The following is a 22085-nucleotide window of genomic DNA, read 5'->3' on the forward strand; positions in this document are numbered from 1 at the left end:
GCTTCAGCCGGAGCATGTCTTGATGGCTCCTGCTAGCTACCCCGTAGATGCTATCACGGAGTCTCAACATTGCCACCTTATGACGCGATGGGAGAACTTCAAAGTCAAGGCGGCTGTCAGCTCTGTTCGACCTCCTGAACCCGGCGGAACTTTTCACTGTCGTCCGATTCCACAAGGATATGCTAGGGTGACGGTGGACGATATAACGGAGGGATTTGAGGACCTCCAGCTTGACCACCCTACCGGTGAAGGGGAGACTTGGCTGGGTTCTGCTCTGAAGACTCCATGCCTATGGCGGAAGGAGCTCATCAACCTTCCGAACTGGACGCCTCCGGCGAGTAAGGGCACTCCAGCGAGTGATCAGGGCACTAAGCCTCCTTCTCCGGCGCGTTGCGGCACTCTGCCTCCTCCTCCGCCTCCTCCTCCGGCGAGTGATCAGGGCACTCAGCCTCCCTCTCCGGCGTGTGGCGGCACTCCGCCTCCTTCTCCGCCTGCGCCGGCGCGCCGGAGCAGCCAGCCTCCTCCTTCTCCGCCTCGTCAGCAAGGGCGGAAGAGACCCGCCGCCGCTCCGGCTGCTCCGGCGCGTCGTAGTCCTTCTCCTCCTCCTCGTAAGCAAGGAAAGAAGACAGCCGCAGCCGCTCCGTCTGCTTTGCCGGCGTCTAGCAGTACAGCCAGAGGCGGGAGGCAATACAGATTCGGTCCTTCTCTGAAGACTCCATAGAAATTACCATACGAGAGGACCGAGGAGGAAACCACGAAGATCGTGCGAGCCGAAGTGAAGAACTTCTTTGAAGGGGTGAAAGCAAAGAAACATCCACCTCCGGAGGAGAAGGTAGATCCGGCGAAAGCGAAGCGCACTCTTGCTGCCCTGACAAAACCACCAAAGTCTCCGCCGAAAGGCAACTATGAGCGCATTATTGGAAAGACATTTGCCGAAGCGGAGCGGTCGGGAAGTATTGTCAGTGATCAAAGGTTAAAAGAACGACGAGCTGGGAAAAAAATTGCCCAGCTCGGCGAACAAGCGAACCAATCGTGCCCCCCGCTCAAGGTGTCTAGCGACATCGCCGCTAATGATCCGAGGATGGTGGCCGGTTATAACAATCTTGGAGATTACCTGCCCGACGATGTACATTATGATTTCTTGGAGGTGGACGAACACAAATACCATTACGGGAAGCCTCTCGTCAAAGATGAAAGATCTCTAACAACGATGATGCAAAGATTACATGATTGGTACATGAAAACCTGCAAAGAGTCTTGGGGGACACTACTGGAATCAGTAGATTTGCCGTCTGCCGACTCTTTGCCGTCAGCCAGCGGACGGCAAAGGAAGGCTTTGCCATCAGCCACCAGAAAGCAGACGGCAAAGAGGCAGCAGATGGCAAAGATAGGGTTTGCCATCAGCCGTATCTTTGCCGTCTGCTAGTGGACGACAAAGAAGCTTTGCCGTCTGCTAGCTAACGGCAAAGAGGGTGGGTGGCGGGCTTACGAGGACAACCTAATGGCCAGTTTCTTTGTCGTCTGCTGGCGGACGGCAAAAATTCTTTGTCTTCCGCCAGCGGACGGCAAAGAGAAAGCACACCACGCAGATCGATCACACGGATCGATGACATGGCATGATCTGCTCCACACATGCATCTCCACAACGCAAAACTGATGCGGCCCATCCCACGCCCCCACCATCCACTCTCTCTCTCTCTCCCTTATCCTCCTGAGAGCCACCCCCACCACGATCTGTCTCCCTTCTCTCTCGTACGCCTCTGCTCCCCGCCTCTCGTCGCCCCAGCCGGCCGCCGTCCCCGGCTCCCGTAGCCCCCTTCCGGCCACCACCTTGCCCGCCGGCACGGCCCCTTCTCTCTTCTCCCCCGACGCCGCCGTGCCCGGCCCCGTCCCCGTTTGCCCCCGCTGGCCCCGGCCCCCATCGCCCCCTTCCGGCCACCACCTCGCCCGCAGGCGCATGCCCCTTCTCTCTTCGCCCCCGACGCCGCCGTGCCCGGCCCCGTCCCCTTTTGCCCCCGCCGGCCCCGGCCCCCATTGCCCCTTCCGGCCACCACCTCGCCCGCCGGCGCCGGCCCCTTCTCTCTTCGCCCTCGACGCCGCCGTGCCTGGCCTGGTCCCCGTTTGCCCCTGCCACCTCGAGCAGCGGCGGCCTGCGGCAGCTCTGCCCGCAACCAAGGGTGCTGGGTCCTGGCCCTCATCGAAGGGAGGGGTCGCAACCGGATCCAGCGCCCGGATGAGCGTGGTGAGCTCCGGTGCAGCCGCGGGCGGATTGGAGCTCCTCGTTAAATCAAATCTCTTGTAATTTGTTCGTGTATACTGTAGTGTTTGTGGGTAATGTATTGTGAAATTCATTCGTCGATTCTTGGAGCAAGTGTTGATGGTACTGTAGTGTTTATCGTCGTCCGTTCATTCCTCTCGTCGGTTTGTATTGTTGGAGTACTGCTCGCCGGGCACCGGACACGCCAAACGCAAGACGCCGGACAGGCTGCTCACCGAACGTTTTTTTTTAATATTTACTAAGTTCTTTGTCGTCCGTGATTTTACGAGGCTGACGGCAAGGATTGCGTTTGGCAGACGACAAAGGGAGGGCATCTTTGCCATCAGCCGCTGATGGCAAAGGCCCCATTGCCGTCTGCTTCAGAAAGCAGACGGCAAAGATGCTCTTTACCGTAGCCTACTTTGCCGGAGTCTTTTGCCGTCCGCGGCAGACGGCAAAGGCCTTTATCGTCCGCCATCCTTGCCTTTGCCGTCTGCCGTGGCAGACGGCAAAGTAGCTGATTCCTGTAGTGGGAGGGATACTTTGATGCTGAGTGTTAAAGAGGAGCATGACCTCGTTGGAATTGAACTGTTGAATGTTCCATTTGAGGAGTTCTTCCAGTTTTTCAATCAAAAGGCCGTCGATAAATCAACGGTCACTTGCTACTGTCTGTAAGTAGTACTACTTCTGTCATTAAGTCTCTCTATATAGGTCAGCTCTTTCATTGCATGTATTTATAATTATCCTCACTATATTATGCAGATTGAAGATCGCCGAATTGAAGAAAAGACAAATCGGTGATATTGGATTCATTAACACAAATCTCATAGATGCAACTGAGGTTAAATATCATGCCAAAAATACCGAGGCCAAATTGCTACGATCGTTGGTAATAAATGAAAACAAAGATATGATACTCTTTCCTTACAACTTCAAGTGAGTGTTACTGTCTTGTGCATATTCGGTTTCCCTTATTAGTCCAGGTTATAGTAATGTAATTGATGACTTATGCATGCGTGTGCAGCTTCCACTATATTCTCCTAGAGATTAAGCTTGAGCAGGGAGTAGTAACCGTCTTAGACTCGACGAAAAGATCCCCAGGACTATGCGGACATGACTCAAATGCTCGAGAAGTAAGTTAAATCGATCATTATCCATCATATCAGCAACTTTGTTCATTTCCTGATATCAAGTAATTGTTTTCTTTGTGTGGCAGGGTTTGGAGAAAATTCACCAAAAAAGCTCCGGGACTGCCGAAGAAGCTGCAATTTTGACACCCGAAAGTAAGTACTATAGTAGCATGTTCCGCGCATCTCCTAGTGATTCAAGCGCCAGTTTCATCAATACCATTTAGCATGCTTGCTTATCAGTTTGATTGACCTCTTCTCTTGTAAAGTGGTTGTGGCAGGAACAAGGGAATGATTTCTGTGGATACTACGTTTGCGAGTCCATCCGCCACACGACCTGTGAGGGGGGCTACTCTGACGAACAATATGAAGTGCGTAAGCAATAATATTCACAATTTTATTTTATTACCATCATTTGTGTTGAGTTTCATTTATTCATATATATATGTATTGACCCCCTTCTTCAAATTAGATCTTTCGAATGCGGGATGAACTCCTAGCACCAGATCGTATGCGAGCAATTCAAGAGGAATTGGCGGCATTCTTCCTTGACCACGTGATCGCTGAAGACGGAGAATACCATGTGGACCCTGTGTTCATATATAATTAGGAGATTATATTATAAGAGATAATTATTGTATATATATAGCCAGTAGTGTCGGATAGATATAAGAGAATTTGTTGTTCGACCAATCTCTCGGAGAAGGAGAGGTGGTCGATATCACTTCTCTCTGTATGCATATGTTCATGACGATCTCTGTTTCCTTCATTTGCTTACTAGCTAGCGTGTCTAGTCCTCTCTATACGTATATAGTACGTAGCGTCGACCAAGCACGGAAATAAGAGAGGACACTTCTCTCTATTAATTAGCTAGCTAACACAATATATGAAACACCTAAATTAACCCCCCAAAACCCCCAAACCCCCCCCCTTTCAAATAAAACAATAACCCCAGCCCCTAAAATGCTGACGCATGGATGCCTATTGGTCCCGGTTGGTGCCACCAACCGGGACCAAAGGGCCTCCTGCCTGGGCTTGCCGCACCGGCCACGTGGAGGCCCATCTGTCCCGGTTTGTGTAAGAACCGGGACTAAAGGTCTAGGGCATTGGTACCGACACTTTAGTCCCGGTTCAAAAACCGGGACAAATGGCCCTTACGAACCGGGACAATAGGCCCTTTTTCTACTAGTGAGAAGAGATGCAAATGAAGTAATATAATATGTTATCATCACATGGCGGTTCCGAATATAAAATAACTCTACAAAGTAATGAACGAACTTCTCTATGTCATCACACGTATGACACTACCCACCAGTCTAAGTTACTTCCTTTTATGACTGAGCTGGTGATTTTATTATTAAGTAGCGGGTTTGAGTAACTCTTACCTTACCATGTTAAAATTGCTCATGCCTTGAAACTAGGTTGTTTTAGTTATTTTTTGACCTTTACTTTCTCGCTCGTGGCCTTAGCCAATCTTGGCCTGGCTACTGTTCATAAAGAATGACACTTACAGGATTAATGTAAAAGACTTGGGAGCATTTTTTTGGTTGAATGAAATTAGGAGAGGGTGTTAAACTATAATCTTGTTTCACCAACTAATATGCATCATGCTCTCCGCAAAAGAAACTAATATGCATCATGCAGGCAGTGTACTAGCTAAAATATCCAAGGACATCGGCAAGGAGCATTTGTTACAGTAGCTAGCAGTAAAATATATTTAATTCATGTCCGCTGAACTTAGCTAAGGAAGTGTACGTGTTAAACTAGCCACAATGGGAGTAACTTCAGCAGTAACATCGAGTCCAACTCAACAAATTTGCTTATGTGACAATGAGTTAATGAGGACAGAGGTAGTTTGAGTAACTTAGCTAGTTACTGTAACATCACATGTCCCAATGCAATATGCATTTATAACCTAATAACTGAAGCTGTGCATGTTACCACACTTAAGTTACTATCCACTATGAAGATAGTACTATAGTCTAAGGATATGTGTATGTTACTAATGTATGTTACTTTCCACCGTGGCTAGTCTTACTAGCAGAATGATGCATGCATGAGCTGGACATGCAAGTAATAAATTATTGTATGTGGTAGGTGCTACCATGTATACGTGGCTTTGTCGGATTCAGTCTGTCCCTCTCAGGCTAGACAGTGCAGTAGTATGTACTGCAGCTCACGTCATGCATGACATAGTAAGGCTGCCAAATTCAAGTCACCTTGACTGGCAGGTCTTCCACCCCTTGCTGAGACATTACTAGGCAAGTAGTGAGCAAGACTTCATACGTGATACTTGAGTGCGTGAAAAATGGTAAAATCAAGCAATGAGAGAGCCATAACAAGAGACAGCAAAATTAAGGAAGTGAATGTTAAACTAGTATAATATTGCTTGGCCAACTAATATGCAGCATGCAGGCAGTGTACCTAAAATATCCAAGAACGTCGGCAAGAAGCATATGTTAGAGCAAGGATAATAAGAGAGGCAGCAGCCGGCTCTACAGCCATGTCCATGTCACCTGTAGTCTTTATAAAGCCAACATCATATAAGAGCATCTTCAACAGCCGCGCCAAACTAGTGCCGTGCCGCAAAATTGCTCGTTTTAGCGCGCGCGCAACCGGTATAGTTGCTCCAGCGGGCGCGCAAAAACAGCGCACGAGGCATATGTAGTTCAGCGCGCGGGCCGAAACTCAATCGCGCGCCGCTTATTTGCTGCGCCCGCTCCCGCGCGCTGGACTCTCGCGCGCTCGCTCACAGCTCCCACCCCCCATCCAGCCGCGTCGCCGCCGCCGACCGCGCCACCCGGCGACCGTTCCGGCGCTTCCCCGGCCTATCCCCGCCCCGCGGTGGCTTCTCCGCCCCCCCTCTAGTCCGCCGCTCCTCGCGCGCGTCCGTCCTCCGACGAACAGCGCCCGAGCGCTCGCTGCCGCTCGGCGCCCGCAAGGTGTTCGACAAAACGTCTAGAAGGTATGTATTGCTCAAAAGCCACGAATTTCGTGTGTGTTGATTGTAGTTTTTATAGCATAGTATTGAACATTGTAGATGAGTTCGTTGTATGATTCTTCCGAAGAAGAATTTGATATGGAAGAGGAGGAGGATCTTGCAGTGATCCTAGCTATGCATATCAATAAAAAACCGAAGCACGGTGGTTCGGTTATGGGTCGGCAGAAAATTTGGAGGGATAGGATCGATGCCCACAACAGATTGATCAGGCATTATTTTGCGGAGAATCCCACATACCCCGAGTCGTATTTTCGTCGCCGGTTTAGGATGAGCACCGAGTTGTTCAGGCGCATTGCAGAGAAACTAGCGAGCCATGACCGCTTTTTTCAGCAAAGGAGGAATGCCGCCGGAGAGCTCGGGCATAGCACCTTTCCGAAGGTGACAGCCGCTTTGCGTATGTTGGCATACGGTATATCGGCTGATCTAGTTGATGATCACTTGGCTATGGGTGAGAGCCAAGCCATCATGTGTGTCAAGCGCTTCGCAGTCGGAATTGTGCAAGTGTTTGGCGAGGAGTATTTGAGATTTCACTTAAGTCAAAACTTCATAAAGTCTGACCAAGTTTATAAAAAAATATGAACATTTACAATAACAAATCTATTTGATGTGAAAGTATTTTCAATAATGAATCTAATGATATTGATTTGCTATTTTATATGTTAATATTTTTTGTCTATAAACTTTATCAAAGTTTACAAAGTTTGACTTTGACCAAAGTTACTATGCAGAGTAAATAAAAACGGAGGGAGTATCATAACTAGTATCATGCCAACTAAGCAATTTTGATGAGGTGACATAGAATTAAATGAAAAAAATTATTGAGTATCGTATCAATATAAATTGAAGCATCGTCAATCTTGGTTCATGCGGAAGCATGCCTTGGTCTACACAGATTCATGCGGAGTATATGTCTTATTTTTTGTGAGTGTCACTAGTATATGTCTTGCATGGCTGTAAATAAGGTCATATGGTACTATGCACTGTGGAGGTATTACTTCCCACTATGGGCAGCCTAATTTCCCTTCCAGCATACATGAAGTGATATAATTAAATCATCTCCTAATTTAGCTATCTACAGAAACGAGCTTTGTCGAAAAAATCTACAAAAACAAGAAATATGTGTGTGTCACAAAATATTAGCAAATAATCTGTGTGGACCAAGGCATGCTTCTGCATGAACCAAGTTGGTGCAACCGAGAAACACCAATAGCATGAAGCTCATCACATCACCATGAATTATTTGCTAATATTTTGTGATATTGTTCCCATCAAGGTGGCGCCTGCACTAGTAGAAAAGAGGGCTTTGGTTCAGACCGGGTCAGCCTATTAGTCCCGGTTCAGTCCAGAACCGGGACCAATGGGGGCACTGGTCCCGGTTCGTGAGGCCAGGGGCCTGCCGGGCCTCGTGAGGTCATTGGTCCCGGTTCGTCTGGCCCCTTTGGTCCCGGTTAGTGGGACGAAGCGGGACCAATGGGCCTCGCTCCTGGCCCACCACCATTGGTCCCGGTTGGTGGCTTGAACCGGGACCACAGGCTGCCTTTTAGTCCCGGTTCATGCCACGAACCGTGACCAATGAGGTGCCTATATATACCCCTCGCCCGCGAGCAGAGCACTCCAGTGCTCTGTTTTTCTCTGGCCGGCGAGGGGAGGGCTTTGTGGTGCTCTAGCTCACCTCCTATGCACATGAGGTGTTCGATGAAATGCCCGAGCCACACTAGTTAAGGTTTCTCATCTCGAAGCTCGACCTCAAAGCTCCATTTTCCTCGAGATTTGTCTAGGTTTAGCGGCCCGTCATGTCCCATTCCTGTCTTCACCGCCGTCGATCGCCCGCGCCGATCTCGTTGCCGGCACCACCGTGGTGAGCCTCTTGTTCTTATCTTCTTTTTGAAAGAAAAATTCTTACTTTAGATAGATACTTGTCTAATTTTCTTACTATTTTATTGCTTGTTATTATATAGTGCGATGGTTTTGGTATCCGCCCCCGTCAGCCCTCGTCCTGTCTATGATTCGGATGTGGTATATATTATCTTTATAACTATTGGTTCATTTATTGTTTATGAAAATTATGCCGACCAACGTGACATAGATTTTATTTATCTAGGAGGTATGTGAACCGGAAATTCCAACCGACCCTATTGTCGAGAGGTTAAATTTAGTTGAAGAAGAAAACAATTTCTTGAAGGAAAAAATAAAAAAAATTGAGAAGGAGAAGATGATATTGGAATTGCATGTTGCGGATGTCGTCGATGATCACAAGATCAAGATGGATGCAATGCGCTTGAAGATTAGAAAGATTAGAAAATATGCCATTCATACCGAGGCTTGGTATCATTATGCCGTTGGATCAATTGTTACCTTGGTTGCAATTATGATCGCATTTGTTTTCGCAATGAAATGTTTTACATAGTTTCAATGTATGGTTTAATTAATTAGATGCTCTGGAGAGCTATATGTTGTTAGATGAGAACTATGTATGTACTTTGGTTTTAATGTGATGATGAACTTCTATTAATTTGGTCACTTAATTATCTATTCATGATGTTCTGTAATGGTTTTTGACATACTTAATTATATATAATGCATGCAGATGAACCGGCAATGGATGTACGGTGACAGACACACCTCTGAGTACATTAAGGGCGTGCATGATTTTCTCGAAGTGGCTGAGGCAAACAAGCAGAATGGTTTTATGTGTTGTCCATGCCCTAAATGTGGGAATACGAAGTCTTACTCTGACTGGAAAATCCTTCACACCCACCTGCTTTACAAGGGTTTCATGCCACACTATAATGTTTGGACGACGCACGGATAAATAGGGGTTATGATGGAAGACGGCGAAGAAGAAGAGGAAGATGACAACTATGTGCCCCCTGAATACGGTGATGCTGCAACGGGGGAAGCTGCTGAAGATCAAGAGGAACCAGACGATGTGCCCAATGATGCTGCAACGGGGGAAGGTGCTGAAGATCAAGAGGAACCAGTGCCCGATGATGATGATCTCCGCCGGGTCATTGTCAATGCAAGGACGCAATGCGAAAGTCAAAAGGAGAAGCTGAAGTTCGATCGCATGTTAGAGGATCACAAAAAAGGGTTGTACCCCAATTGCGAAGATGGCAACACAAAGCTCGATACCGTACTGGAATTGCTGTAGTGGAAGGCAGAGAATGTTGTGCCTGACAAAGGATTTGAGAAGCTATTGAAAATATTGAAGAAGAAGCTTCCAAAGGATAACGAATTGCCCGACAGTACATACGCAACAAAGAAGGTTGTATGCCCTCTAGGATTGGAGGTGCAGAAGATACATGCATGCCCTAATGACTGCATCCTCTACCGCGGTGCGTACAAGGATCTGAACGCATGCCCGGTATGCGGTGCATTACCGTATAAGATCAGACGAGATGACCCTGGTGATGTTGACGGCGAGCCCCCCAGGATGAGGGTTCCTGCGAAGGTGATGTGGTATGCTCCTATAATACCACGGTTGAAACGTCTGTTCAGAAACGAAGAGCATGCCAAGTTGATGCGATGGCACAGTGAGGACCGTAAGAAAGACGGGAAGTTGAGAGCACCCGCTGACGGGTCGGAGTGGAGAAAAATCGAGAGAAAGTACTGGGTTGAGTTTGCAGCTGACCCAAGGAACGTATGGTTCGGTTTAAGCGCGGATGGCATTAATCCTTTCGGGGAGCAGAGCAGCAATCACAGCACCTGGCCCTTGACTCTATGTATGTATAACCTTCCTCCTTGGATGTTGATAAAGCGGAAGTTCATTATGATGCCAGTTCTCATCCAAGGCCCTAAGCAACCCGGCAACGACATTGATGTGTACCTAAGGCCATCAGTTGAAGAACTTTTACAGCTGTGGAATGGAAACGGTGTACGTACGTGGGATGAGCACAAACAGGAGGAATTTAACCTGCACGCGTTGCTGTTTGTAACCATCAACGATTGGCCCGCTCTCAGTAACCTTTCAGGACAGACAAACAAGGAATACCACGCATGCACGCACTGTTTAGATGACACTGAAAGTATATACCTGGACAAATGCAGGAAGAATGTGTACCTGGGCCATTGTCGATTTCTTCCGACCAACCATCAATGTTGAAAGAAAGGCAAGCATTTCAAAGGCGAGGCAGATCACCGGAAGAAGCCCGCCATGCGTACCGGTGATCACGTACTTGCTATGGTCAATGATTTACACGTAATCTTTGGAAAGGGTCCCGGCGGACTAGCTGTTCCGAATGATGCTGAGGGACACGCACCCATGTGGAAGAAGAAATCTATATTTTGGGACCTACCCTACTGGAAAGACCTAGAGGTCCGCTCTTCAATCGACGTGATGCACGTGACGAAGAACCTTTGCGTGAACCTGCTAGGCTTCTTGGGCGTGTATGGGAAGACAAAAGATACAGCTGAGGCACGGGAGGACCTGCAACGTTTGCACGAAAAAGACGGCATGCCTCCGAAGCAGTATGAAGGTCCTGCCAGCTACGCTCTTACGAAAGAAGAGAAAGAAATCTTCTTTGAATGCCTGCTCAGTATGAAGGTCCCGACTGGCTTCTCATCGAATATAAAGGGAATAATAAATATGCCAGAGAAAAGTTTCAGAACCTAAAGTCTCATGACTGCCATGTGATTATGACGCAACTGCTTCCGGTTGCATTGAGGTGGCTTCTACCGGAAAACGTTCGATTAGCCATTGTGAAGCTATGTGCATTCCTCAATGCAATCTCTCATAAGGTGATCGATCCAGAAATCATACCAAGGCTAAGGAGTGATGTTGCGCAATGTCTTGTCAGTTTCGAGCTGGTGTTCCCACCATCCTTCTTCAATATCATGACGCGCGTCCTAGTTCATCTAGTCGACGAGATTGTCATTCTGGGGCCCGTATTTCTACACAATATGTTCCCCTTTGAGAGGTTCATGGGAGTCCTAAAGAAATATGTCTGTAACCGCGCTAGGCCAGAAGGAAGCATCTCTATGGGCCATCAAACAGAGGATGTCATTGGGTTTTGTGTTGACTTCATTCCTGCCTTAAGAAGATAGGTCTCCCTAAATCGCGGTATGAGGGGAGACTGACTGGAAAAGGCACGCTAGGAGCGGACTCAATAATATGCAGGGACAAGCATTCTTGGTCTCAAGCACACTACACAGTTCTACAGAACTCTACCTTGGTGACCCCATATGTCGATGAACACAAGAACAGTCTGCGCTCCAAACACCCGGAGCAGTGTGACGACTGGATTACATGTGAACACATCAGGACTTTCAGCAGTTGGTTGGAAACACGTCTCAGAGGTGACACCACTATTTGTGATGAGTTGTACTCGTTGTCCAGGGGACCATCTTCGACTGTATTGACTTACAAAGGATACGAGATAAATGGGAATACATTTTACACGATCGCCCAAGATCAAAAGAGCACCAACCAAAACAGCGGTGTCCGCTTTGATGCAGCAACCGAGAGGGGAAAGGACACATATTATGGTTACATGATGGACATATGGGAACTTGACTACAGACATGATTTTAAGGTCCCTTTGTTTAAGTGCAAATGGGTCAATCTGTCAGGAGGCGGGGTACAGGTAGACCCACAGTACGGAATGACAACAGTGGATCTGAACAATCTTGGGTACACTGACGAACCGTTCGTCCTAGCCAATGATGTGGCACAGGTTATCTATGTGAAGGACATGTCTACTAGACCGAGAAAAAGAAAAGATAAGGAAGCGAATACATCATACGATGAGCCAAAGCGCCACATAGTTCTTTCAGGAAAAAGGACATTGTGGGAGTGGAGGGCAAGACAGACATGTCTGAAGATTATGAAAAGTTCCATGAAATTCCTCCCTTCAAAGTCAAGGCAGACCCAAGCATCCTGATAAACGATGAAGATTATCCATGGTTACGGCGCAATAAGCAAATGACACAAGCGAAGAAAAAGTGAATACTTTCTCCTGCAACTATTATGATGATACCATGCCAACTTTGTAACAGACGAGTATGATACCATTGTCCGTTTTGTACACGAAGTGCATCCAATTTTTGCCGTAACCCTCTCAACTTTCTTGCACATGCCATGTGGATGAAATGATGATACCATGCCAACTTTCAACCTTTTCAGAGTTCATTTGAAATGCTTTTCAATTTCAGGGTCTTATAGCTCAAAATAATCAATAAATGAATGAAAAATAACAAATGAAGTCAGAAAGGGTTGAAAATTGATGATGTGGCTTTGAATGGTGCATTTTGAACACACGAAAAGTCAGGAGTTCAAATAAGTTTAAAAAAATGAAACCCCTTTGTAACACACGAGTTTCCGTATGAAATCCTGATACTTCGAAAGAGATTATCCGTTTTGTATACGAAGTGCATCCAGTTTTTGCCGTAACCCTCTCAACTTTCTTGCACATGCTATGTGGATGAAATGATGATACCATGCCAACTTTCAACCTTTTCAGAGTTCATTTGAAATGCTTTTCAATTTTAGGGTATTATAGCTCAAAATAATCAGTAAATGCATGAAAAATGGTGCATGAAAAATAACAAATAAAATAAATAAGTAATTAAAAACAAAATAATATAAACTTTAATAAAATATATAAGTAGAAACAAAATAAAATAAACTTTAATAACATAAATAAAATTTATGAAACTAAAATTATCAAAGTATTTTCTGTTCAAAACATTATAAGCAACCTCTAGTATTATTGAAACTAAAATTATATAAAATTGATGCAACTAAAATTATCGAAGTATTTTCTGTTCAAAATCATTGAAAGCAAAAATAATTTTCATAAACAACTTTTTTTCTTATAAACTTTAATAGCAAAAAGAATTATCATAAAGTAAAATAAATAAGTAATTAGAAACAAAATAAAATAAAATAAATAAGTTTTTTGTTGTAAGTAGAAACAAAACAAAATAAATAAAGCAAAAAGAACACAAAAAACAGGCAAAAAATAAAAATTATGCCACCTACTGGGCCACCACGGCCTGAATACGACTAGAAACCCATCCATGGGCCAGCATTCAGGCCCGCAGAAGGCCCAGTAGGCCCACAGGCATGTACAAAGAGGTTAGGCCCGTAAGCCTGCTTTAGAGAGGAGCTCGACAGCTCAGGCGCACCGCACCTTATAAACAGGTGCGGCTCTCTCTCAGCTAGCGAGGTGGGACTAAACTCCCACCACCACGCCGTTGTGCAAGGCTTTCCGTCCCGGTTGGTGGCACCAACCGGGACCAGTGCCCCACCTTTAGTCCCGGTTGGTGCCACCAACCGGGACCAAAGGCCGCCGCTTCCCGCCCTTTGGGCTGCTGAAAAGAGGCCTTTGGTCCCGGTTGGTGCCACCAACCGGGACTAAAGGTAGCATTGGTCCCGGTTGGTGCCACCAACCGGTACCAATGCTCTTTGTATATAAACTGGACTTGTGAAATTTCACAACTTCACCTTCAGTTCGTGCCCGACGCCCCAGCGCTGCTCCTCGTCGCCGTCGCCGTCATCGCCCCTGCCTCCGACGCCGTCGCCGCGCCGCCCCTGCCTCCGACGCCGTCGCCGCACCGCCCCTGCCTCCGACGCCGTCGCCGCGCCGCCCCTGCCCCGCGCCCGAGCCCCTTCCCGCGGCCTGCCCCCGCGTCGGCGCCCTCGCCTCCCCCGCCGTCGCCATCGCCAGAGGCCCCCGCTGTGAGCCGCCGCGCCGGTCCGGCTCTGTTTTTATTTTGTATTAGATTAATTTTTTGTTCATATATATAATGTATATTTGTATGTATGTGGCTATATGTAAGTTCTGAGCATGTTTTTTATTAGATTAATTTCTTATTAGATTTATTACATTAATTTTTTTGTTCACAACATGTTTTTGTTCATATATGTATTTTTTGTTCATATGTGTATTAATGTTTTTGTTGTATATATGTAATTTTTTTTCAATTTATATATGTATGTAGTAGCTATATATGCATGATGAGGGGGGTGGGGGTCGATATACCCCCTCCCCGAGAATTTCAACATGAGGAGAGGTCGATACCCCCTCCCCGATAACATTTTTTAGAAAAGTTTTATATATCTAGCTAGGAAGAAAGGAAGAAGGAATGAACTAAGAAGAGGATTAAGAAGAAAAATAAAAGGAGAAGAAGAAGGAATAGAGGAGAAGAAGAAAAAATAGAGTCTATTTTTTCTTCTTCTCCTCTATTCCTTCTTCTTCTCCTTTTTTTTCTTCTTCTCCACTTTTTTTATCTTCTACTTCCTCTTCTTAATTTTTATCGGGAACTCCATTCCAAAATAACTTCGACATGATGGGCGGTCTATATATATACCCCCTCTCGACCGTGATAACTTATACCACGGGAGCACCCCCCCCGGCCCTCTCGCTCGACCAAAACTCTCGAGGACACCCAAACCCTAAGAAAAAACGATGTCGGTCTCCTACCCCCTCCCGCCGCGCCCCTACCCTTGAAGCGTTGCCGAGGCCACCCCAAACCCGGAATAAGCTAGGTCTACGTTTGCACTAATATATCCACTTGCTGTCATGTTTGTGTAATAATTGCCATGTTGTAGTATTTGCAGAAACAATGGAGCACGGACGAGACGAGGAAGCAGAAGAGGTGTTGGGGGACATAATCTTAGCCGGAGGTGATATCTTGTCGTATCTTAACGACAATGATGGTCTGCAAGAACAGGGTGAAGAAGCAGGCTACGGTGATCGAAGAGTGGAGGAGGAAAGACATAATTATGATGGCTCCGGTGACCCAATGCTGGTGCAAGAAGGAGCCCGTGGTGACGGCTCCGCTGACCTAACACAGTCCGGCCAGGTAAATATATTAGTTAAGCCTGTGCTGACTAGCTAATTGATGCATTCATTGTTTTGGTATGTACACATATTAATTAACTCTCGTCTTTCTTCTTTTTTCTAGCCCTCCGGATCGAGCACAACTTCGGTAAAGAAACGAGGCCCGAAGAGAAAGTTGCGCTCGGATGAAAGGTTTGAGATCACAGCAATCGCGCGCGACGGCCAACCGATTGAACCCATTCGGACAAAGGAAGCATTTGCTGCTCAGTGTGGGGTTCTTGTTAGGGACAAGATCCCGATCAGCATCCACCAATGGTATAAGCCTAAGAAGGAAGACCCTGAGGTGTCTTATGTCAATGACATGCAGAAAGATGATCTTTGGACTGAGCTAAAGTTAAATTTCACCCTACCGCCAGAGGAGGATCCGGAGAAGCCAGTTAAAGAGCAATTAATCAAGTCTCGTGCTCTTAAGAAGATGGCAGACCTATTCAGGAGGTGGAAGAATGAGCTGAAAACGTTTGTCGACAAAGAAGAGACACCAGAATTCATCGGCCGGTATGAGAAGATCAGAGATCACTGGCCCGCATTTGTGGCCCACAAGACATCGGAAAAGAGTAAGAAGATGTCAGCGACAAACAAGAAGAATGCTGCGAAGAAGAAGCTTCACCATCGCACGGGGTCAGGTGGCTACCTCAAAGCCCGGCCTAATTGGGCCAAGGCTGAGAATGATCTACTTGATAAAGGGATCGAACCACAGACAATGAACTGGCCAGACCGTTGCCGGACTTGGTTCTTCGGGGCTGGCGAAAAATTGGACCCTGTATCAGGGAGGTGCGTTTGGACGGACGAGCTTTTGAGAATACCAGTCAAGAGGCTTCAGCACTATATTGATGCAGCGCAGCAAGGGACGTTCGTTCCAGACAAAGAGAACGACGAGCACACAGTGGCCCCCGGGAATCCTGAGCACCCTGGACGGACACGAGGCACGCCAGGCTCCGTTCCGTGGAAGGCTGGTTTTCCGGACGCAGGCGGTTACAAAAGCCAGGAGAGGAGGAAAAAAGTGGAGCGGACCCAAATTCAGAAGCTGCACGAAAGGGTTCAAGCGCTAGAGGAACGAGACGGCAATCGACATGCCGAAACTACCCCCGAAGCTACCCCGCCATCTCAGCGGAGAAGCAGCGTGGCTTCCACCGAGCTGCTTCAGCCGGAGCATGTCTTGACGGCTCCTGCTAGCTACCCCGTGGATGCTATCACGGAGTCTCAACATTGCCACCTTATGACGCAATGGCAGAACTTCAAAGTCAAGACGGCTGTTGGCTCTGTTTTACCTCCTGAACCCGGCGCAACCTACCACTGCTGGCCGATTCCAGAAGGATATGCTAGGGTGATGGTCGATGAAATTTGACCACCCTACCGGTGAAGGGGAGACTCGGCTGGGTTCTGCTCTGAAGACTCCATGCCTATGGCGGAAGGAGCTCATCAACCTTCCGAACTGGATGCCTCCGGCGAGTAAGGGCACTCCGCCTCCTCCTCCGGCGAGTGATCAGGGCACTCAGCCTCCTTCTCCGGCGCGTGGCGGCACTCCGCCTCCTCCTCCGCCTCCTCCTCCGGCGAGTGTTCAGGGCACTCAGCCTCCTTCTCCGCCGCGTGGCGGCACTCCGCCTCCTTCTCCGCCTGCGCCGGCGCGCCATAGCAGCCTCCTCCTTCTCGTCAGCAAGGGCAGAAGAGACCCGCCGCCGCTCCGGCTGCTCCGGTGCGTCATAGTCCTTCTCCTCCACCTCGTAAGCAAGGAAAGAAGATAGCCGCAGCCGCTCCGTCTGCTCTGCCGGCATCTAGCAGTACAGCCAGAGGCGGGAGGCAATACAGATTCGGTCCTTCTCTGAAGACTCCAGAGAAGTTACCATACGAGAGGACCGATGAGGAAACCACGAAGATCGTGCGAGCCGAAGTGACGAACTTCTTTGAAGGGGTGAAAGCAAATAAACATCCACCTCCGGAGGAGAAGGTAGATCCGGTGAAAGCGAAGCGCACTCTGGCTGCCCTGACAAAACCACCAAAGTCTCCGCTGAAAGGCAACTATGAGCGCATTATTGCAAAGTCATTTGCCGAAGCGGAGCGGTCGGGAAGTACTGTCAGTGATCAAAGGTTAAAGGAACGACGAGCTGGGAAAAAAATTGCCCAGCTCGGCGAACAAGCGAACCAATCGTGCCCCCCCGCTCAAGGTGTCTAGCGACATCGTCGCTAATGATCCGAGGATGGTGCCCGGTTATAGCAATCTTGGAGATTACCTGCCCGACGATGTACATTATGATATCTTGGAGGTGGACGAACACAAATACCATTACGGGAAGCTTCTCGTCAAAGATGAAAGATCTCTACCAACGATGATGCGAAGATTACACGATTGGTACATGAAAACCTGCAGAGAGTCTGGGGGGAGGAATACTTTGACGCCGAGAGTTAAAACAGAGCATGACCTCGTTGGAATTGAACTGTTGAATGTTTCATTTGAGGAGTTCTTCCAGTTTTTCAATCAAAAGGCCCTCGATAAATCAATGATCACTTGCTACTGTCTGTAAGTAGTACTACTTCTGTCACTAAGTCTCTCTATATAGGTCAGCTCTTTCATTGCATGTATTTATAATTATCCTCACTATATTATGCAGATTGAAGATCGCCGAATTGAAGAAAAGAGAAATCGGTGATATTGGGTTCATTAACACAAAATCTCATAGATGCAACTGAGGTTAAATATCATGCCGAAAATACCGAGGCCAACTTGCTACGATCGTTGGTAATAAATGAAAACAAAGATATAATACTCTTTCCTTACAACTTCAAGTGAGTGTTACTGTCTTGTGCATATTCGGTTTCCCTTATTAGTCCAGATTATAGTAATGTAATTGATGACTTATGCATGCGTTCGCAGCTTCCACTATATTCTCCTAGAGATTAAGCTTGAGCAGGGAGTAGTAACCGTCTTAGACTCGAGACGAAAAGATCCCCAGGACTATGCGGACATGACTCAAATGCTCGAGAAGTAAGTTAAATCGATCATTATCCACCATATCAGCAACTTTGTTCATTTCCTGATATCAAGTAACTGTTTTCTTTGTCTGGCAAGGTTTGGAGAAAATTCATCAAAAAAGCTCCGGGACTGCCGAAGAAGCTGCAATTTAAACACCCGAAAGTGAGTACTATAGTAGCATGTTCCGTGCATCTCCTAGTGATTCAAGCGCTAGTTTCATCAATACCATTTAGCATGCTTGCTTATCAGTTTGATTGACCTCTATTTCTTGTAAAGTGGTTGTGGCAGGAACCCGGGAATAATTACTGTGGATACTACGTTTGCGAGTCCATCCGCTACACGACCTGTGAGCGGGGCTACTCTGACGAACAATATGAAGTGCGTAAGCAATAAAATTCACAATTTTATTTTATTACCATCATTTGTGTTGAGTTTCATTTATTCATATATATATATGTGTTGACCCCCTTCTTCAAATTAGATCTTTCGGATGCGGGATGAACTCCTAGCACCAGATCGTATGCGAGCAATTCAAGAGGAATTGGCGGCATTCTTCCTTGACTACGTGATCGCTGAAAACGGAGAATACTATATGGACCCTGTGTTCTTACAATTTAGTTAGGAGATTATATTGTAAGAGATAATTATTGTATATATGTAGCCGGTAGTGCCACCAACCAGGACCAAAGGCCCTCCTGCCTGGGCTCGCCGCACCGGCCACGTGGAGGCCCATCTGTCCCGGTTCATGTAAGAACCGGGACTAAAGGGTTATGGCATTCGTAACGACCCTTTAGTCCCGGTTCAAAAACCGGGACAAAAGGCCCTTACCAACCGGGACAATAGGCCCTTTTTCTACTAGTGCTGGTCGGTCATCACCTCAGCGAGACATCACCTAGTTTAGCTATCTACAGAAACGAGCTTTGTCGAAAAAATCTACAAAAACAAGAAAATATGTGTGTGTCACAAAATGTTAGCAAATAATCTGTGTGGACCAAGGCATGCTTCCGCATGAACCAAGTTGGTGCAACCGAGAAACACCAATAGCATGAAGCTCATCACATCACCATGAATTATTTGCTAATATTTTGTGATATTGTTCCCATCGAGGTGGCGCCTGGTCGGTCATCACCTCAGCGAGACATCGTCTTCCCTCCCAAGGTTAGACCGGAAAACTGTTAAGTGGCGCAACCTATGGAATAAAACAAAAATACAAGATAAATGCAAGAAACTGTGTATTAAATCAGTAAAAAGTCCAGATTCAAAATGCCGGCAATTGGTGTCAATAAGTGAGCTATCAAATAATAAAAGAGTTACGTGCATGACTTTGATCCCCGCTATGGTGTAGGTGTAAAGTTGCTGGTCGAGATGCATGTCATGTAGTGACACTTTGCAATATTTTAAATCAAGATGCTAAGCCGATAAGGTCTGGTTGGAATGCTTCCAAACGCTATGACCCGCAAGTCTGCAACTACAATCAAATTAATGGAACTGCCTCCATATAGAAATATAATAGCGTTAGTGATCTAAATGCTCTTATCTTTCTTTACAGAGGGGGTACTTGTTAATTAAAGTTTGGCTGCATGCGTAGAACAGGAAAATCTGATACCTGTACACAAAAGTGTCAATAGTTAGTCTTTTTTCTTTTTGTGGGGTGTGTCAATAGTTAGTCTTGGTACTCCTTGTTTAAATATGCTCAGGCAGGCCGTTTTCCAAGACAAAAATACTGCAGAGCTGCAACCCTGCTTTGATTTGTTTGGAAGACCCAGAAATTGTGAGCTCCGAACTCTGTCCCTCTGTCCCCCCCCCCCCCCCACCCCCCACCAGAAAAAACTGTTGTGACAGGATCGGCGAGGTCCACACTTTTCTCGTTTTCGTTCTCTCTCCAGTGATGCGATGACGCCCAAACGGGACGTAGTTTTATGTGGAGTACCTCGACGATGCCCCTGGCCTTGCCGGCAACGACACGTCCATCCTCCCCGCAGACCCCTACAGCCGCGCAGCCGCTCGCGTTTGGGCCGCCTATGTGAATGACAAGGTTAGTTCATTTGACAGATTACCTCTCGTTGCGCGTGGAGTTGCACCTCTCAATTCGCTTTGTTGCCGCAGTTGTTCCCTTCGTGCACCGGCATCCTCAAGACAGCGAAGCAGGAGGAGAGAGCCAGTAAGGTGGAGGAGACCCTGTCCGGGCTCCGACACTTGGAAGCTGCCCTGGCAGAGTGCTCCAAAGGGGAGGTGGAGGCGCCGTTCTTCGGTGGTTGCTCCATCGGGTTCCTTGACATCGCGCTCGGGTGCTATCTTCCTTGGTTTGAGGCAGTAGGCCGCCTGGCCGGCTTGGGGCCGCTTATCGACCCGGCGAGGACGCCGAAACTAGCAGCATGGGCGGAGCGGTTCAGGGTTGTCGAGCCGGTCAAGGCGCTGCTGCCTAGGGTGGACGAGCTGGAGGAGTACATCACTACGGTGCTTTATCCAAAGTGGAACGTCGCGGTCACCGGTAACTAATTAAAGATCGTGTCGTTCCATTACCGGCGGAGGATCGTGTCAATCCAATAATTCCTCCGCCTTGTGAGTTGTTGTTTTCACGCCAAGAGTTGAACTGTTGCTACTAGGTCCTTAGTGTCTCCTCGTCGTGGATGGTGCGCATGCGTGCACTCTCTTCGATCTGAGTTGTTGACATGTTGTTTCGTGAATAAACTGAAGTTTCGTCCATCTTGCATCTTGTTTGTGTTAGCTCTTTTATGACCTCGCATATTAATTACCAGTATATGTTTCTCTTTTTGCGAAGAAATTACCAGTATATGAATCTTCCTCCATCTTGCATCTCAATTACCAGTATATGTTCAACAACAAGATTATTCCCGAGCTCTTTTTTTCGATAAAGGGTGCTTTTATTAACTCATAATGTAGCATCAAGTGAATACAAAGCATAATGAGCGACATCCGGCCTCTGTATAGCTAAGATGCACACAGCCTTAACGAAGAGTCTAGCAAAGTATGTATAAAAAAACGACAAGTTGGCAACAGTAAAGCCATATGAGTCCAAAACTATGCCCATGTCGACGGAGGAGATGGACCGATCCGGAGATTATGTTGCCACCCATGTTGGGTAAAAACCTCCCTGGCCACCCGCTCCAACCGCATACACACTGCCTTGAACAACGATTGATACTCCGTTCGCTGTAGCGTAGACCACATACGAAGCTAGTGCGTACAACGGTAAATAATCTGCATAGAAGAAGAGGTTTTGCCATTAAAAACAAAATCGTTTCTACATAGCCAAAGCGACCATAATAAGGCAGACACTCCCACCCGTATTAGCATACTAAAAGTATTTGGTATTCCATCAAGCCAGTGACCATATATATTGGCAACACTTGTTGGTGGATACAAATTGGACGCTATTTGGATGACTGACCATATAGAACGCGCGAACTTGCACTAAAAGAAGAGGTGTTTAATTGTCTCGTCATGAGTACAAAAGCTACACTTCTTACTTCCTTGCCAGTTGCGTCGAGCGAGGTTGTCTTTTGTTAGCGCAACTCCTCTCCGAAGATACCACATGAAAATCTTATTTTTAGTGGCATCTTTGATTTCCATATTAGTTTATTATTATTCAATGGAGCCTCTAAGTGCGAGAGTGCACGGTACATAGAGTCAACTGTGTAGGACCCAGATGTAGTGAGATTCCAGCGAAACACATCCCTCCCTTGTGTCAAGTTAACCGAATCCAAACGGGATAGAAGATGTTGCCATGACGCAAGGCGGAGGCCAATCAAATCCCTCCTAAATGATACATTCGGCGGGGAGGAGCTGAGCACATGCGCACGAGTATCATTCTTATCGCGTACAATTCGGTACAAGGCCGGATACTGTTCCTGAAGAGTGGTGTTTC

At 47.0% G+C, this 22085-nt stretch overlaps 1 protein-coding gene across 1 annotated transcript; it reads left to right on the plus strand.

Annotated features, from left to right (window-relative positions):
- Nucleotides 1–1957: 1957 nt before the first annotated feature.
- LOC109766235 (probable glutathione S-transferase GSTU6) lies at nt 1958–21211 on the plus strand. Its single transcript, XM_040395454.3, has 4 exons — nt 1958–2242; nt 2323–2421; nt 20112–20231; nt 20303–21211. The coding sequence occupies exons 1-4, from the start codon at nt 1958–1960 to the stop codon at nt 20693–20695; spliced, it is 897 nt and encodes a 298-aa protein (XP_040251388.2). The 3' UTR covers nt 20696–21211.
- The last annotated feature ends 874 nt before the right edge of the window (nt 21212–22085 follow it).

This window comes from Aegilops tauschii, chromosome 7 (genome assembly GCF_002575655.3).
Source record: "Aegilops tauschii subsp. strangulata cultivar AL8/78 chromosome 7, Aet v6.0, whole genome shotgun sequence".
NCBI lineage: Eukaryota > Viridiplantae > Streptophyta > Magnoliopsida > Poales > Poaceae > Aegilops > Aegilops tauschii.

Coding starts and splice junctions, on each gene's coding strand:
- LOC109766235 (XM_040395454.3), top strand. CDS start 1,958: ATGCCCCTTCTCTCTTCGCCCCCGACGCCGCCGTGCCCGGCCCCGTCC. Junction 2,243..2,322: donor CCAGCGCCCGGATGAGCGTG/GTGAGCTCCGGT, acceptor TGTATACTGTAG/TGTTTGTGGGTAATGTATTG. Junction 2,422..20,111: donor TCCGTTCATTCCTCTCGTCG/GTTTGTATTGTT, acceptor AACGGGACGTAG/TTTTATGTGGAGTACCTCGA.